The 12,913-nt window shown below is 35.0% G+C and overlaps 1 protein-coding gene across 1 annotated transcript in view; it reads left to right on the forward strand.

Annotated features, from left to right (window-relative positions):
* ROCK2 (Rho associated coiled-coil containing protein kinase 2) overlaps window positions 1-12,913 on the forward strand; it is a 130,897-nt gene that overhangs the window by 107,957 nt on the left and 10,027 nt on the right. Inside the window, exons 23-33 of the mRNA XM_052647908.1 lie at window positions 836-1,022; window positions 3,443-3,536; window positions 3,632-3,726; window positions 4,780-4,959; window positions 5,475-5,643; window positions 5,975-6,151; window positions 8,045-8,115; window positions 9,181-9,269; window positions 9,940-10,018; window positions 11,246-11,507; window positions 11,592-11,805. Coding sequence (XP_052503868.1) covers window positions 836-1,022; window positions 3,443-3,536; window positions 3,632-3,726; window positions 4,780-4,959; window positions 5,475-5,643; window positions 5,975-6,151; window positions 8,045-8,115; window positions 9,181-9,269; window positions 9,940-10,018; window positions 11,246-11,507; window positions 11,592-11,805 — 1,617 coding nt within the window. The remainder of the gene's footprint in view (window positions 1-835; window positions 1,023-3,442; window positions 3,537-3,631; window positions 3,727-4,779; window positions 4,960-5,474; window positions 5,644-5,974; window positions 6,152-8,044; window positions 8,116-9,180; window positions 9,270-9,939; window positions 10,019-11,245; window positions 11,508-11,591; window positions 11,806-12,913) is intronic.

The raw sequence follows: 12,913 nt of genomic DNA on the forward strand, positions 1-12,913 counted from the left end.
GAAAGTGAAGAAGAACTAAAGAGCCTCTTGATGAAAGTAAAAAAGGAGAGTGAAAAAGTTGGCTTAAAGCTCAACATTCAGAAAACGAAGATCATGGGATCTGGTCCCATCACTTCATGGCAAATAGATGGGGAAAAAATGGAAACAGTGACAGACTTTATTGTTTGAAGCTCCAAAATCACTGCAGATGGTGACTGCGGCCATGAAATTTAAAAACACTTGCTCCTTGGAAGGAAAGCTATGACCAACCTAGACAGCATATTAAAAAGCAGAGACATTACTTTGCCAACAGAGGTCCATCTAGTCAAGGCTGTGGGTTTTCCTCTAGTCGTGTATGGATGTGAGAGTTGTACTATGAAGAAAGCTGAGCGCAGAAGTGAAGCTTTTGAACTGTGGTGTCGTAGGAGACTCTTGAGGGTCCCTTGGACTGCAGGGAGATCCAAGCAGTCAATCCTCAAGGAAATCAGTCCTGAATATTCATTGGAAGGACGGATGCTGAAGATGTAGCTCCAATACTTTGGCCACCTGGTGTGAAGAATTGACTCATTGGTTAAGACCCTGATGCTAGGAAAGATTGAAGGCAGGAATAGAGCGGGATGACAGAGGATGCAATGGCTGGATGGCATCACCAGCTCGATGGACTTGAGTTTGAGTAAGCTTCAAGAGTTGGTGATGGACAGAGAGGCCTGGCGTGCTACAGTCCATGGGGTCGCAAAGAGTAGGACACAACTGAGTGACTGAACTGAGCTGACTGATCTGATGAAGTTAATTAGAGAAAATCTTCAGCTTTGTAATAAAAAATGGAATGTTAAAATTTTATTTCTCTTAAATATAGGGACTCCTTGGCAGCTCAACTGGAGATTACCTTAACCAAAGCAGATTCTGAGCAATTGGCTCGTTCAATTGCTGAGGAACAGTATTCTGATTTGGAAAAAGAGAAGATCATGAAAGAGCTGGAGATCAAAGAGATGATGGCTCGGCACAAACAGGAACTCACCGAAAAAGATGCTACTATTGCATCTGTAAGTAAAGTCCTTGGTTCATTTTTGGCTGTAATTAAATTGTTATAAATCTCGCTTTAGAAATACTAGGAAAGTAACATAAATCTAAATGAAAAATTTTATGTTTTGGCTACAAGATATTTGAGCTAGTGAACCATCAGCTTCTCAATGTTGTTTGGCAGAGAGAGGGCCCCCCAAAACACAACTTCCAATGGCTTCACCTATTGGTAAATTTAGAGTTAAGGACTAAAGTTAAAAGAAAACACCAAAAGTACAAAACAGTTTAAGTCTTTTTTTTCTTTTTAAACCAATTGTAGTTTAAAAGAATTTGAAATTAATCATGAAGATTAGTTTAATCATGAAGCTGGCCATAATGTAGGTTGAAAATAATTGTAATAAAAATTTCAGATAGAAGTAAAATATCAAGTATTGAGTTAGCCTTATCAATTGTTCAGATCTATGAAAAATGTTACAGTAATTTTAAAGCATGGCATTAGAACAGGGATATTTAATCCTGTTCAGTGAAAGTGAGTAGGGAGACCAGAAATAGACTGATGCACATAGGAGAACTTGGCATATGACGTCAGTGGCAACACACAAATCAGTGGGAGAGGATACAGATTTATGGTTTTGAAATGACTATGTTTTTATGTGGAAAGGAATAAAATTAGATTTTTATTATCATTTACCGTGAAAGTGAAGTCGCTCAGTCGTGTCCGACTCTTTACGACCCCATGGACAGTAACCTACCAGGCTCCGCGGTCCATGGGATTTTCCAGGCAAGAATACTAGAGTGGGCTGCCATTTCCTTCTCCAGGGGATCTATCCAACCCAGGGATCGAACCCAGCTCTTCTGCATTGCAGACAGACACTATATAACAGTAAATTCTAGCTATCTTAAGAACCTAAATATGTAAAATAAAAATTTTTAAATATTAGAATGAAACTTAAAATTTACTTGTAACAGAAAAAAGCGACTGGGAAAAATACTTGTATTTATTAAACAAGTGATTAGTATCTAGAATATAAGTGGAACTCCTACTATTCACTAAGAAAAAGCTAAATAATCCAAAGGAAAAATTGGCCAAAAGAGAAAACCTAAAAATATGAGCAAATGTTTAACTTCACTATTATCTAGGAAAAGGCTAGCTAAAATAATTTTGTATCACAATTTCATAGCCATCTTGTTGGCAAAAACTCAGTGTCTGACTACTTTGAAATGTTTGAAGGATGTGTGGAAAACGATGTTTTTCTTACTAATATCCAGAATATAAATTTAATATAGCATACTGCTGCTGCTGTTGCTAAATTGCTTCAGCCGTGTCCGACTCTATGTGACCCCATAGATGGCAGCCCACCCGGCTCCCCCGTCCCTGGGATTCTCCAGGCAAGAATACTGGAGTGGGTTGCCATTTCCTTCTCCAGTGCATGAAAGTGAAAAGTGAAAGTGAAGTCACTCAGTTGTGTACGACTCGTCGCGACCCCATGGACTGCAGCCTACCAGGCTCCTCTGTCCATGGGATTTTCCAGGCAAGAGTACTGGAGTGGGGTGCCATCACCTTCTCTGAATATAGCATACTACAGTATAGGAAATAATATTGCAAGTTCCAGTAAATTTTAAATATTCATATAATCCAAACAAAGTTCATAATAAGATAAATGTGCTAGAGAAATTCAGACATGCTACTCCTAGCAGCATAAATGTTTATAATAGCAAAAATTCAAATACATTAATAGATGAGTAAATCGATAAATGAAATGTGGTAGAAGATAGAACTACTACATCAGTTAAAATTAATTATATATATCGACAATTTCATTCTTAATATAATGAGTGAAAGCAATTACAAAAAGATAAATACAGCATCATGCTACTTATGTACAGTTTAAAATCACATAAAACTGCATTATATTGTTTCACATGTGTGTAATGAAAGTGTACAATCATGGATGGGAAGGATGAACACAATTCACAATAAAATTTCCTTCAGGAAGGAAGAAGAATAGGCTTTGGCAAGAATACCAGATGTCAACTTCTTTAGTAAAATTGTATTTTCTGTTTTAAACAATGTTTTATAAACTATAGTTTTAAATTTTATTTATTCTGCATGCTGGAATGCAGAGCTTTGTTATAGCATTTGCTTTTTTTTTTTACTTTACTAAATGTAACTTCCATTTAAAATACTACTAAAGATTTTTGAAAGGGGGCAAATTTTTGGCTTCCTGGGTGGGGTACATATGAAGTGTGTCACGTTTTATAAATTTTCATCAGTTTTGAAGTTTGATAAGGTAGGACAAAGGCAAGAACTGTAGAGATAGAAGTACTTAGAAAAACAAGAGTTTTAGCAACATTCTAGGATATTTTCATTTTGAATTACTACTTTATAACTTAAAATTTTATAAATTAAGATATAAATTTTTTTTCCATTTTCATTTCTTAGCTTGAAGAAACTAATAGGACACTAACTAGTGATGTTGCCAATCTTGCAAATGAGAAAGAAGAATTAAATAACAAATTGAAAGAAGCCCAAGAGCGTATGTATTAACAAAGAATAAAGTTTATTTTCAGTACGCCTAATGTTTACCAGTTGCTAAACTATTAATATAATTTTTACATTTTTCTGTTTTAGAACTGTCAAGGTTGAAAGATGAAGAAATAAGTGCAGCAGCTATTAAAGCACAATTTGAGAAGCAGCTGTTAACAGAGAGGACACTCAAAACTCAAGTGTGTATATAATCTCTAAATATGATTTTGAAATTTTTCTTAGTTTATCTTTCTTGCATTTTACTTCTAACATTACAGATTGGCTGTAGCAGTCATTGATGGTACCAATATTTGTGAACAGTCAGGATTATCCAGTTTTTTACCACATTGAGAGAAAGTAGATTTGATTAACATTGTTGAATTCAATGTTTATTAAGTTTCTCTTGATTTTTCCATATGGAATCATAATCCCTCCTAATTTTTTTATTGTAATCTGGTAAATTTTTCTGCCCTCAAGAAATGGTAGAGAAGGACCATTTGCCGACAGCCTAAAAAAGGGTCACTCTGAAAAGGCATCATGATTATTAACTACCCTTTTCTCAGCTCTCAGATTGTATATACAGCATGAGTCCTGGTGGGTCCAAGACACTCTGCTCTGTGGTTGGACATGTATTTTATCAGTGTGATGCCAGTGCAAAAGTCTCTTCTAGAATAAAAGATCTGCCTCCCAAGTGGTAGAAAATGACATTCAGTTCAGTTCAGTCCAGTGGCTCAGTCGTGTCCGACTCTTTGCGACCCCATGAATTGCAGCACGCCAGGCCTCCCTGTCCATCACCAACTCCCAGAGTTCACTTAGACTCACGTCCATCAAGTCAGTGATGCCATCCAGCCATCTCATTTTCTGTTGTCCCCTTCTCCTCCTGCCCCCAATCCCTCCCAGCATCAGAGTCTTTTCAAAATGAGTCAACTCTTCGCATGAGGTGGCCAAAGTACTGGAGTTTCAGCTTTAGCATCATTCCTTCCAAAGAAATCCCAGGGCTGATCTTCAGAATGGACTGGTTGACATTAGAATGAACCTATAAACATTTTAAATTATAGTTCTCAGAGTACATGAGAGTGTTGGTTGGAGAAGGATGATGAATAATGATGAAGGTGTATTTTTTTTAGTATAAAAGGTATTTCTTTGTGGCCCTGTATGTAGGGAAGATTTTGTAATGTGCTATTGGTGAGTTACCAAGAAATTATCAACATAATTTATTTACTTATTTGCATCCTTATTTTTATGTTTTTAAGGCTGTGAACAAGTTGGCTGAGATCATGAATCGAAAGGAACCTGTTAAGCGTGGTAATGACACAGATGTGCGGAGAAAAGAAAAGGAGAATAGAAAGCTACATATGGAACTTAAATCTGAACGTGAAAAACTGACCCAGCAGATGATCAAGTATCAGAAAGAACTGAATGAAATGCAGGCTGTAAGAATACTTTTTGAAGACTTCTTTTTAAGAATTAGAATTATTTTCATATCTGCATATATTTTGTAGGTTATGGAACATTTCTGTTAATAATTACAGTAACAGTAGTCTCCCCTTATGCAAGAGGACTATGTTCCAGGATCCCCAGTGAATGCCTGAAGCCAGATACTACTGAACTCTATACCTACTGTATATTTTCCTGTACTGTAAGGAGTGGAGTCGCATATACAGTGTGAATAAACTGGACAAAGGGATGATTAATATCCTGGGCAAGTAGAACCAAGCAATGTGAGAGTTCATCATACTACTTAGAACAGCACATGATTCAAAACTTAGAGACTGCTTATTTCTGAAATTTTCCATTTAATATTTTCAGATTGCAGTTGACCTTGGATACTTGAAAACACAGAAAGTGAAACCTTGGATAAGGAGAGACTGCCATATTACTGAACTAGGAAGCAAAATTATAAGATGTATGACATTCAATTAATTTAATGTAATTCAATTTCTTGTAGCAAATAGCTGAAGAGAGTCAGATTCGAATTGAACTACAGATGACACTGGACAGTAAGGACAGTGACATTGAGCAGCTGCGCTCCCAGCTCCAGGCCTTGCACATTGGTTTGGATAGTTCCAGTATAGGCAGTGGACCAGGGGATACTGAAGCTGATGATGGCTTTCCAGGTATAGATTCGTTCAGCCTTTACATTTACTTTTGTCTTAAATATAAATCAGTTGATGGTTTTAAGTCCTGTAACTGACTTTGCTCTTGAGGAAAGATATTTGTTATATCTTTAAGGGAACACCTACTCCTTAGAGTAGGGGTTTAGATGACAGTTTAAATTATTTTGTTTATTGATTTTCTACAAAACTTTTTATTAAAAAATGCAAGTGTAAATTTCGCATATTTAGTTATTTAAATTAACTGTATATTATTCATAGCTCTCCTTTTAAGCTTTCATTTTTATTTTTTCTTCTTTCTGCATTCTTACTTCCTTTTATGTTGGGTGTGTAGTTCATATCACTCAGTCACACACTATGGAATCCATGTCATTCACCTACCAACGTTCCTCCACTTCTCTCAATATTGCCACTAAGCCTTCCAGTTCTCATATGCTTCTTGACTCTGATTCTGACTCAGAAGAAGAATCTGTTCCTTACTTACCTATTTCATCGGAACCTAATGGTACAGGTGACATCCTGACAATCTTTGATCTCTGGGTTTTTTTTTTCCCACTTCCCATAATTTTAGTCCTTTTGAAAATTTTTGTAATAATAACTAATATTCACTAACAAGTTGCTCCATTAACAAGTCTCAGTTAAAAAGAAACTGCTGCATGAACAAAGATTTTGTTTTTTAAGGAATTTCACATCGCATTGCTGATACAATTGATAGAATTTATTTTGTCAGCTTATAAGAAATGGAGTAGTGCTTTATATCATTTAAGAACATATGGTTTCACTGTCTGTTTCTTCCATTTTTAACCAAGAAGAAATTCTTTCTGAAGTTTCATATCAAGAATGATGGTACAGAAAAAGCCTGTGTAGACCGTTTTAGAGGGTATATTTAGTTTTCCCTTGAGTGCTTACTTAGTCCGCATTGTGAAAGTGATAAGTGTTAATTGCTTAGTTGTGTCAGACCCTTTTTGACCCCATGGACTGTAGCCCTCCAGGCTCGTTTCATGGGATTCCCCAGGCAAGAATACTGGAGTGAGTTTCCCTTCCCTTCTCCAGGGGATCTTCCCCACTGAGCAATCAAACCTGGATCTCCTGCATTGCAGGGAGATTCTTTACCTTCTGAGCCACCAGGAAGACCAGCCAACATTGTACTTGGCCTTAAAAAAAAGTATAAGACAATTTGACCTGATCCTTGTCCTGAAAGGAATTATAGTTTAAATCAAGAAACCTGTTGGAAAACCCCCAAAATTGTTATGTTTAATACAAAGTTAGTGTAAGTACAAAAAACTTTTAAACACCACAGGAAATTAGTGCATAAACAGTTGGATGTAAAATAAAATTTAATCTATTAGTTGAATTCAAAGTAAATTTGCTATATTTGTTTACATTGTCATCACACTTTCCAGGTATATATCAGTATAAATCATAAGTGATTATATTGAAGTTGTTCCAGATCTTAGCAATAAAATTATTTGTCTTACCCATCTTGTTAGATCATCTGATTAATCCCTTAAATTGGTGTAGGGCCATGTCCAGACATTCAAGTATATAGCTATTTTTAATGACATCATTTCTGTTCATGGGGTCTGGAAGGTTATTAATGTGAGAGAGAGGGGGATTGAGTATAAGCACTGGATCAGAGATGTGTCCCTGTGTGACCTTCTGTGGGATTGTTCTGAGAGTTGAAGAAAATATATGTAAGGTGTCTAGCACAATATAGACACAAAGTAGGTGATAGCTACTTTTATTATTAGCATAATCTCCAAAAATGCTTACTTCATGTAATTATTTCACTAAAATAAACTGATCAGATACCATTAGAACAGATTCTAAGGATGCAGAGTTTTCTTGGCTGAACTAGAATTTTACAGATTTTAACTACTTTATAATTTAGGAATCTTTTGGCTTACTGCTACTTATTAGCCAGATTTGATTTGTAATTTATACAGTTTCACTTCATTTTATTTAAAACCATTCTAACAGTCCGTTTTCTCTGAACATTTAATTACTCACAGAAAATATTTTGTCTTCAAAGTTGTGTACTATATCTGTAGTTTGGCCTTCTTCCAAAGGAAAGATAGAGGATTCTGATACAGGTGTACCAATGAGAATAGACAGCTGCTTTTCATTTTTGCAACTTTTCTGCGGAACTTTGCAAATGCATGAATTTAATTAATGGGGCATTTGACGTTATAAACTACAGGATATATATTTCCAATGTGATATAACCTGGATTTCGTTTTGCGTTGTATAACTTGCTTATACTGATCCTACATTATTATTATATGTTAGATGATGTATAAATTCTGAAGGGCATATTTGCTTGTGACTTTTATATTAAAATTTTTTAAGTTCCTCATTTGGTTAAGAGATTTGTTGTACTTACACTCATATCTTGTGCTTATAGAATCAAGACTAGAAGGATGGCTTTCATTGCCTGTGCGAAACAACACTAAGAAATTTGGATGGGTTAAAAAGGTAATTGATACTTTTGAATCAATACTTGATTTTGAGTTAATACCTTGAATACTTTTGAATCAGTACCTTGATACATTTGAATCAAGGTCTTCTGTTTTACTTTTGGTTTAGCTATAACCATTTCACTTTTGTCATTGTAAGATATAGATAACCAGAACTTTTAGACACATAAAACTTGTTTGTACTTTGTGATTTGAAATAGTTAATTTTATATATCTTTGTTTAAAAAAAGAAACTTTTTATCATTAACATGTTGTTAATAATAAAACAGATTTTGGTTTTAGGAAAATAGAAGGCTGTGTTGACTTTGGTGCCTTTGCTGTTTCCAGGAAGACAACTCTAGATATGACAGAAAGTCCCAGATATTTCTTTTCCTCTGTTTCTATGATTACTGATATTTTGTTCATATTCAGTAAGTGTCTTAGCTTTAGGGCTGCTATAACAAAATACCACAGACGGAGTAGCTTATGAACAACAAAGATTTATTTCTCACGGTTTTGGAGGCTGTAAGTCCAAGATAAGGAATCAGCCAGCATGATTGGGTTCTGGTAAACATCTTTTCCCAGGTTGCAGACTTCTTGCTCTATCCTCATGGTGTAAGGGGTAGGAATTTCTCTGGAATCCCCTTTATAAGGGCACTAATCCCCTTCATGAGGTCTCTAGTGTCATGACCTAGTCACCTTCCCAAGACCCCACTTCCTAATATCATCACATTGGGTTATGACATAAATTCATTAACATATGACTTTGGGAGAATATAACCATTCAAACCATAGCAATAAAGTTGCTTATACTTTTGGATCTTAGAGCCAAATCAGTCCAAAAATTAGTTGAATTTATCCCCGCCCACCCCCTGCCCCGGAATTTGGTTACTTAAAATGTATACAAACAGATCTGTTCTTATTTTAAGGAAGACTTTTTTAAAGGATACATGAAGATAGCTTTTTAGGTATTTAACATATATTTTATATGATTTTTATTGCTAATATAGAATTTCTTTTCAAAGAAGAACAAGATATATATTAACTTTAATCATTGTTTAATTCCTTTCCTCCTTTTTAATAGTATGTGATTGTAAGCAGTAAGAAGATCCTTTTCTATGACAGTGAACAAGATAAAGAACAATCTAATCCTTACATGGTTTTAGATATAGAGTAAGTATTTTTATTAGAATATTTGTTATTGTTGTTCAGTCGCTAAGTCATGTCTGACTTTTTGCAACCCCCGTGGACTGCAGCACACTAAGCTTTCCTGTCCTTCACCATCTCTCGGAGTTGGCTCGCACTCATGTCTGTTGAGTCGGTGATGCCATCCAACCATGAGAATATTTTGTAACTTTATCTTTTAAAGTTTAAGAGAGTGGTGTGACCTTTTGTCAAGTTAGTGTAATTTATTAGTCATATAGTACATGTATATACTCATATAGTATAAGTGCTACTATACTGTTGTTAGATTTTCTTATATTTGCTTCATACAGATGAAAGTTTGGCATATAGAGTTGGCTAAAATGTCTCAAAATTTCATGAGTCTTCAATATGTTGTTTTCTGAAACTAATTAGAAAATTGCTGACTTATTGAAAATTTCTCAAAATCTCAAGGAGTGATTGAATTTATAGAGCTCTAACATTCTAATAAGAGTCAGTTGTTCAGTTGCTCAGTCATGTCCAACTCTTTGCAACCCCATGAGCTGCAGCACACCAGGCTTCCCTGTCTTCGCCATTTCCCACAGAGTAGTCAGTTTTAATTTCTGACATGAGTATAAGAAAACTGATATAATCTGATCCTTTGGTAATACTTTACTCTTTTATTAAAAATCTTTTATAGCAAGTTATTTCATGTCCGACCAGTTACACAGACAGATGTATATAGAGCAGATGCTAAAGAAATTCCAAGGATATTCCAGGTAAATGGTTTTATTTTGTGATTTGTTTATTCTGGTTTGTTCTTTTCACCTTTATACATTCTCAGCATGACATGACATAATGAATTTCTTTATTCTTGGGCCCTTTTCAGATTATCTTTCTTCAGTTTTTGTCCCATTTAAAGGTGATTTGTTCATTTGTGACTTTCAAGCTTATCCTGTTGGATACATCTTAAATTCTTCTCTCCATCTTACTAGTTAAAGTCTGTAGTCTGTAGTGTATTTATATCATGTTTCTAGCCTTTGCTCTCCTTTTGTTCAAGGTTGGTTATAACTTTATTTTAAAATTTTTATTTTTAATTGGAGAATAATTATTTACTGTATTGTGATGATTTCTGCCATACATCAACAAGAATCAATCATAGGTATACATATGTCCCCTCCCTCTTGAATCTCACTCCCCATCCCACCCCTCTCAGTCGTCACAGAGTACCAGCTTTGGGATCCCTGTGGGTTACAACATTTTTTGAGCATGAATGTTCTGTTTTGGGTTTATGCTCAGTGCTCTAGAAAGTTTAAAAAGTTGCTTGTGAAGTTAAATTATGCACCCAAGAACCCTTTTACTTCCAATTTAAGGTGAAGCCAAATTCTTCCTTTTTTTTCTTCCATTTTTAAATTTGTCACAGCGACCATGAATCCCTTCTGGTAAAAGCTGTAGTGCTTGGTGTACTGTAGGGAAGCTGGCAGCTTATTTTCTGGGTACTTAGCAAGTTTGTTTGAAATATCTTATACATCCTTTCCTCTTTTCCTTTTTTCCTCAATTCTCCAAATACAAATCTTTTCAATTAAAACTGTATTTGCAGTTATCACTGAGTGGCCTGTTTTTGAGAATTATAGTGCCACAGTTCATCTCTTCAGGTGATTGTTTTGAAAATTCCCTCCAAGAAAAGCTTTCTAACACTAATCAAGTGAAGATTTATCTTTGGCTAGCCTATTGTGAAAAATTTGCTGAAACATAGGAAGATAACATAGAGAAAATTAGGAGGCATCATTTGAACAGGATTGATTCTTTCGAGATGTGAACCACAGTGACTGGCTAGTGACTTTACTCATCTGAGCTCTTGATTGCGGCCTACCACCATTTGAACAACTAATGCATTTTTGTCTCATTGAATAGTTTAGACTAATTTTATTAATACTATAAGAATTATTACTACGTTAAAATAGCTAACGTTTGAAGATACTCATTTTTCTTTATGGTGTTTGTAGATTCTGTATGCCAACGAAGGAGAAAGTAAGAAGGAACAAGAATTTCCAGTGGAGCCAGTGGGAGAAAAATCAAATTATATTTGCCACAAGGGACATGAATTTATTCCTACTCTCTATCATTTCCCAACCAACTGTGAGGCATGTATGAAGCCATTGTGGCACATGTTTAAACCCCCTCCTGCTTTAGAGTGCCGTCGCTGTCATATTAAATGTCATAAAGACCACATGGACAAAAAGGAGGAAATTATAGCGCCTTGCAAAGGTAAATAATAAACCACTTGATCAATTAATATTACTTATGTTCAGATCATTTGAAACATTAAATTTTCTCATATATTTCTTTTAGTGTATTATGATATTTCATCGGCAAAGAATCTATTGTTATTAGCAAATTCTACAGAAGAGCAGCAAAAGTGGGTTAGTCGGTTAGTGAAAAAGATACCTAAAAAGCCTCCAGCTCCAGACCCTTTTGCACGGTCGTCTCCTAGAACATCAATGAAAATACAACAAAACCAGTCTATTCGACGGCCAAGTCGACAACTTGCTCCAAACAAACCAAGGTAGTAAATTAAAATGTGGCAAAAATTAAAGCATTAAAAAAATATTTTACTATTTGTGCTCAAATTACAAACTTTACTAATTAGTTTTTCTTTGCTTGGTATTTTCACGATGTGTGGAATACCAAAAGTTTGAATTTCATTGCTATTCAGACTGTTTCAAAACTATTTCATTCATTGGTTCAGCTGGATGTAATAAATTTACTTACTAAATCACAAACATATATTCAACCAAAAATATATAAAAGGCTAAATTTTGTCATGTGTATAGTCATAATATTTTGATTTTATAAACACATTGACTTAATTTATTGCTTTACCAGACAGGATGCACACCTAGACCTTTAAGTGTCATGTATTCACATTTTGTTTTTATTATTGCAAACCTCTTTAACCTCCTTTATATTAGATGACTTAGCGGGTAGGACTGAAATCTTAACTCTTAATTCAAGCAATCAGATTTAACAAGTAATATAGATCAGCTTTTAAAATGCAAATATTAACTAATGAATATAGTGGGCATTTCTTGTAGTTGGGGTGAAGTTGGGAGTATGGAGTAAGGTTAGAGATGATTATTGCACGAAAGCATTATGATGGAGCCATTTTCATTAGCTACATTATAGTAATTTTTCACACAAAGTAATCATTTCTTGGTTACTAGCTACAGTATTTATAAATAAATACTGCTCTTCACTGAAATGAACATGATGATTTGGTTAGCTGAAGGATAAAGTATACACTTGCATCATGTATCTGATTCCAGTTATCCTTTTAAACACAGAAACTTCTGTATTTGAATAGTGATGTGCATTGGCTCTAATATCAGAAATATTTTCATTCTAGCCAAACATCGTATATGAAACTTTTCTTGAAGCTAATATCACAAGGAAATAATTTAGAATGGAAAAGGTAGATTGGTGTTTCATTTCAATGAAAATGTTGAATTTTTGTGTGAGGTATCAGTCAGTCAGTCCACTCAGTCGCTCAGTCATGTCCGACTCTTTGTGACCCCATGAACTGCAGCACACCAGGCCTCCCTGTCCATCACCAACTCCCAGAGTTTACCCAAACTCATGTCCATTGAGTCGGTGATGCCATCTAACCATCTCAT

This window comes from Budorcas taxicolor, chromosome 11 (genome assembly GCF_023091745.1).
Source record: "Budorcas taxicolor isolate Tak-1 chromosome 11, Takin1.1, whole genome shotgun sequence".
Classification (NCBI taxonomy): Eukaryota; Metazoa; Chordata; class Mammalia; order Artiodactyla; family Bovidae; genus Budorcas; species Budorcas taxicolor.